Consider the following 5,278-nt stretch of genomic DNA (forward strand, 5'->3'; position numbering starts at 1 on the left):
TGAAAAACCTATGAAAAATGCCAGTCGGTCCATGATGGACCGTGAGAAACTAAGGGAAAATGCCCTTTTGATCCATGTGGGTCTCCGTAGACTGTCGGTCTACGTACTGCATGTGGACCGCATAAAAAAATCTTGTGTGGGCCGCGCAATGCACGCCCGCGCCTGGGCCGCGCTCCGTGCGTGCATGTTGCTGCGTGCGATTGTGCCACCCTGATCTCCATCAACCTTCGTCGCTTCGATTTTCGTGCTATCTTCAATCGAATATATCTCGATCATTTGATATCTATTTAGGATGATCTTGGGCTCGTTGAATTCCGTTCGTCATCGTGGACCTCGTTGTGGACTCAATGTAGATCGAATCTCGAGATATTAAATTTTAATATAAAATCAAAAAAAAAAATCGAAGAGATAAAGCAGCAACAACCGCCTGTGAAACTTCTTCAGGAATCTATTATTTTCCACATGGATACATCCATAGAGTTGATAGTCATGTCTTGAGTAATGATTCAGCATCAGGTGCACTTAAACAAAGCAAAACAAGCCAAAAATTACATAATAATTTCACGAACCCTAGTCATCAAACAGATCTTATCGCATAGAAATCCCTTGCCAACACCAAAGGAACCTTCCCTTTCCATCACCATCTTGAGGTAGTGCCAATCTTCTCCCGTCTTCATCACAAGGAACAGAACCTAAGAGGAGACAAACTCCGTGCTGCCCCCACACGTCGCCCTGCCGTGACCTTCGCACTTTAAGTTACCGTGTATCACGTTCCTCTGCCATGGTGGACACGGATCGATTCCCGTTTTTCCGTTTCCGAATAAAGGTAATCGTTTCCCGGCCCCTTTTTGCGTGTTCAAATCCTTCACGCCAAGGCTATAAATAATGGAATCCCTCTCAACCCCCATACCAAACGTTAAATTATTTTTGCTCCTCTGAAGCCGATGGAAACATCTCCCGCTTCTTCTCCCTTCCTCTCGTTCGCTCCCTTGCACCACCAGCAGCATCACAATTTCCCGTTTCCTTCACCGGGCCCCCACGGACTCCCCAAGAAGAGAAGGATGAGGCTGCTGACAGTCGGATGTGCATCGAAAAGGGAGGCCGACGGCTGGGATTTCGGGGGTGGGCTGGTGGACGAGAACATGGCGGTGCTCCGGAGGCGCATCCACGAGATGCGGTTGGCGGAGAAGGGCCACTCGCCGCCGTCCGATTGGATGGAGTGGGAGAAGCGGTACTACGAGAGCTACGGCTCTGATGTGTGCGAGGTGGTGGGCCTGCTTCAAACCTTTCTGATGAACACTCGGCCGAGCTTGGCCATTGGGCTGCTGGTAGTGCTCACGTTGAGTGTGCCCACTTCGATCATCTTGATTTTGATGTGTTTGGTGGAGGCATCACCGTCGATTCTATCGGGAATGCATCTTAACTAGTTTGTTGTTTGAGCTGGATGGAAAAAAAATGGAGATTCTTTCAAATAAACTGTTTTTTTTCCCCAGTACTTTTTGTTTTAAGTTGTGTATATGTATGTGTTGGCATATTAGGACATGTTGGAAATTCTACCAAGAAGTTGGATTATTTGTCACTGTTGAACTGGAGAGACCATGTTTGTTAATCACAAGGGAATGGTTAGAGCATATTTGTGGCGTCACCAATTCATCAGAGCTCCACAACCTGGCGAAGTTCTAGATTTTAACTGCTGGCTTCAAATAAATAATTACTTTTATCCAAAAATTATGAATGATGATCTGAGCTCAAATCTTGTCCTCTTTCTAATTTCGGAAAATAATTTATCACGGTTCTTGGTCATCTTGGAAAAAAAAAAATAAAAAGATGAATTTTAGCATACGGCCCTTTCTAAATATAGCTTATTTATATTTATCCTTCAAAAATCACATTTTCATATATCCCCTAAAATCGTTGTATTGTTTTGGATGGATACATTTCTCATGAGTTTTTTGGCCAACAATGTTAATAAATTAAAGTTATTTATTAAAAAAAATTATTATCCCTCACATTAATAGCTTCAAAAAATTTATAGAAAAATATGGCTCTTTTTGATACAAATTTAGTGTTGCATTTCTCAAACAGTAAAAAGATAATAATATTAAATAATATTAAAATTATTATTTATTAATACCGTCTTCCATGAATCTAACAGGAAGCATCCAATGCAAAACCAGAATAATTTGAAAGATATATATAAATAGCAAATTTTGGAGGGTAAATATATAATATACTAATTTGTATTGGGTAGATATCTGATCAGGACACCACCTCTCAAGATCTTTTCGATATCGTACAATACAGTAGGAAGAAAGAAGAAATAAAACAAAAAACAATCAAATACGTGAATCAGCCAAAAAGAATTCGCCTCCACGGGGCATGCAAACTTCACTATGAGAAAAGAAATATTACAAGAGGAGATCACATCCTCAACCTTCGTACACTTAATTTCTCCCTCACAGAAAGTTCTCCCTCACAAAAGCTCTCTCTAGAAAGAATCCCTTAAACCCCCTGAAGCGACCGCTGTCCAAAAACCTCCTTGAAACCTCTGCTCCTGCTTCTGTTGGCGCGTCTGCTCCCTTTCTTTCTCTTTCTGGGTTTTGTGCCGTCAAAACCAGGCCACACCATCTCTAGTCTCGCATCAGGGCCTTTTTAAAGGGTTAAAAACCAATTAGATTAGGTTAAGGACTCCTTAAAACACCATGAGAAAGACTTAGACCGTTGGATCATGACCGCAAGCATCCCAGACCACCTGATCACGCGTCAGTCCACGAAATAGGGCGTAGACAGCAAGAAACACGGGTGAAGTGCCACACGATCCACGATGGACCGTGAGAAACTGAAGAAAAATACCCCCTCAGTCCACAAGCCTCCCTATGCATCGTCTGGTCCATGGTGGGCCGGACTACGGGCTCCCAAGCGAGCACGTGGGCCTGGGCCGCGCCTGGGATTGGGTTGCACACTGTCGAGCCCAGGCTGCGTGCTGCCACGCTTGGACCACGCGTGGCCGCATTACCGTCGGTCGCCAGCAGTCCTCCATCACTTTGAATTTTGTGCCAACTTCTCTCGCACGTATGTTCTCCGTCCGAACTCCGTTTGAGGTGATCTTAGGCTCATTGAACTCCATTTTTCATCGCAGATCTCACTGTAGGCTCAATATGGATCGAATCTTGAGACATCAAAATCTAACAATCTTCACATCGACTTGATATTCGGTCTCCTCCTGACTCTGAGAGCTTCTGAATCTCCTCGCCCCCATACCCTGGGGCAATCGCCTGCTGATCATGAATGGACAAATATGGGAGTCGAGCCAGACCGCTCAATCCCATCTCCATCGTATGCTGCATTCCTCCTGACCTGAGTGTTGCTTGGGATATCATCCTGCAGTAATAGGAATCTTATCTTGTGATATCGCCTTTTATCCTTCCGAGTCTCCTGTCTCGTATCCGATCCACCTCCACCTGGAGCTCTATCTTGCTCTGGGCTCCTTCTGAATCTTGAAGCTCCACCTCACACTGGACTCTCCACCAGGTAATAATATCCTCTACTCCTCGTTTTCTCCTCCAGAACAATCCTATCACCGCGTAGCACCTTCAGGATTTCTCCACCAGCAATCATCCTATAGCCTTTTGAATCCAGTCTACTTAGTGAGATAAGATTTCGTCTGAAATTGAGTATGTATCGGACCTCCCTCAATCTCCTCACTCCACCATCATGTATCCTCCAGTTGACCGTCTCGATGCCTCTGATCGCACAACATGATCCATTCGGCAGATAAACAGTGCCCTCACTGTTCTTCAGAAAGTCAAACTGCTCCTTTCTACAACATACATGATAGGTGCATGCAGAATCTAAAATCTACTGTTGGAAAGAAATAGATACCTCGTCAGATATCTCCAAGACATCTTCTTCTGAATAGCTACTAGCTGTCGCTACAGTAGCCATCGTCCGATCTTTGAGTTGAGAGCAATCTCTGGCTAAATATCTCAACTCATCACATCGGTAACATTTGGTCTTGCTCAAATCCCTCCTAGACTTGGACCGCCCTTGTCGCGATCTTCTGTCGCTCCGTCTATCGCTTCCTGCTCCTCTAAAAATCACTAAAGCTGAGCTACCACCGTCTGAGCTCGAAGCTGAATTCTCTCTCCTGAGAACCTCATTCTAGAGTATCACCGCAGTGACCTCATCCATCTTGATGGTTCTCTTCCCTACTAGAAGAGCAGTCACTAAGGACTCATATGAAGGGGTAAGCGATGTTAGCAAAATTAGCACCTTGATCTTCTCCTTAACATTCTCGTCAATGCTGAGGAGCTTGGTGAGGATCTTCTGGAAGTGGCTTAGATGCTTCTGCATGCTTTGTCCCTCAGCCATCCGCAGCTAATAGAACTACCTCCAGAGTAAAAGAGTGTTGGTGAGAGATTTCGTCATGTATAACTTCTCGAGCATCGACCACAACACTATCAGGGAAGTCTTGCTAAGCACATGAATCACCACCTCATCCGCTAAGTACATGCGGATAGTACTCACCGCATATATCTGGAGTTGCCTCCAATTCTGTACCTCCATGGTAGTTGGCTTCTCCTCACACAAGAGAGCATCGATCAACCCTTATTGGATGAGCACGTTCTTCATCTTTGCCTGCCACAAAAAGAAATTACTCTTTCCATCAAACTTGTTGACCTCCATCTTTATTGATCATGTCTTCTCCATCTTCAATCTTGCTCACCACCGCAACAATCTGCATCTTTGTACCGTCTCGCTCTAATACCACTTATTGGATGGATGTTTGATCAGGACACCACCTCCCAGGATCTTTTCGATACCGTGCAATGCAGTAGAAAAAAAAATAAAACAGAAAATAATCAAATACGTGGATCAGCCAAAAAGGGCTCGCCTCCATGGGGCATGCAAACTTCACTATGAGAAAAAAATATTACAATAGGAGATCTCACCCTCAATCTTTGTACACCCAATTTCTCCCTCACAGAAAGTTCTCCTTCACAAAAGCTCTCTCTAGAAAGAATCCCCTGAACCCCTGAAGCGATCGCTGTCTGCTGTCCGCTATCCAAAAACCTCCCTGGAACCTCTGCTCCTGCTTTTATTGGCGTGTTTGCTCCCTTTCTTTCTCTTTCTGGGTTCTGCACCGTCAAAATTGAGCCACACCATCTCTAGTCTCGCATCAGGGCCTTTTTAAAGGGTTAAAAACTAATTAGATTAAGTTAAAGACTCCTTAAAACACCCTGAGAAAGATTTAGACCGTTGGATCATGACTGCAAGC

At 44.4% G+C, this 5,278-nt stretch overlaps 1 protein-coding gene across 1 annotated transcript; it reads left to right on the forward strand.

The window, feature by feature from the left end:
* The first annotated feature begins 892 nt into the window (after positions 1–892).
* On the forward strand, positions 893–1,587 carry LOC105041167 (uncharacterized). The gene has a single exon (XM_010918021.4). It carries the CDS (start codon positions 945–947, stop codon positions 1,425–1,427), a length of 483 nt encoding a protein of 160 aa, XP_010916323.1. The 5' UTR covers positions 893–944; the 3' UTR covers positions 1,428–1,587.
* The last annotated feature ends 3,691 nt before the right edge of the window (positions 1,588–5,278 follow it).

Source organism: Elaeis guineensis, chromosome 3 (genome assembly GCF_000442705.2).
Source record: "Elaeis guineensis isolate ETL-2024a chromosome 3, EG11, whole genome shotgun sequence".
In the NCBI taxonomy this organism is placed as follows: domain Eukaryota; kingdom Viridiplantae; phylum Streptophyta; class Magnoliopsida; order Arecales; family Arecaceae; genus Elaeis; species Elaeis guineensis.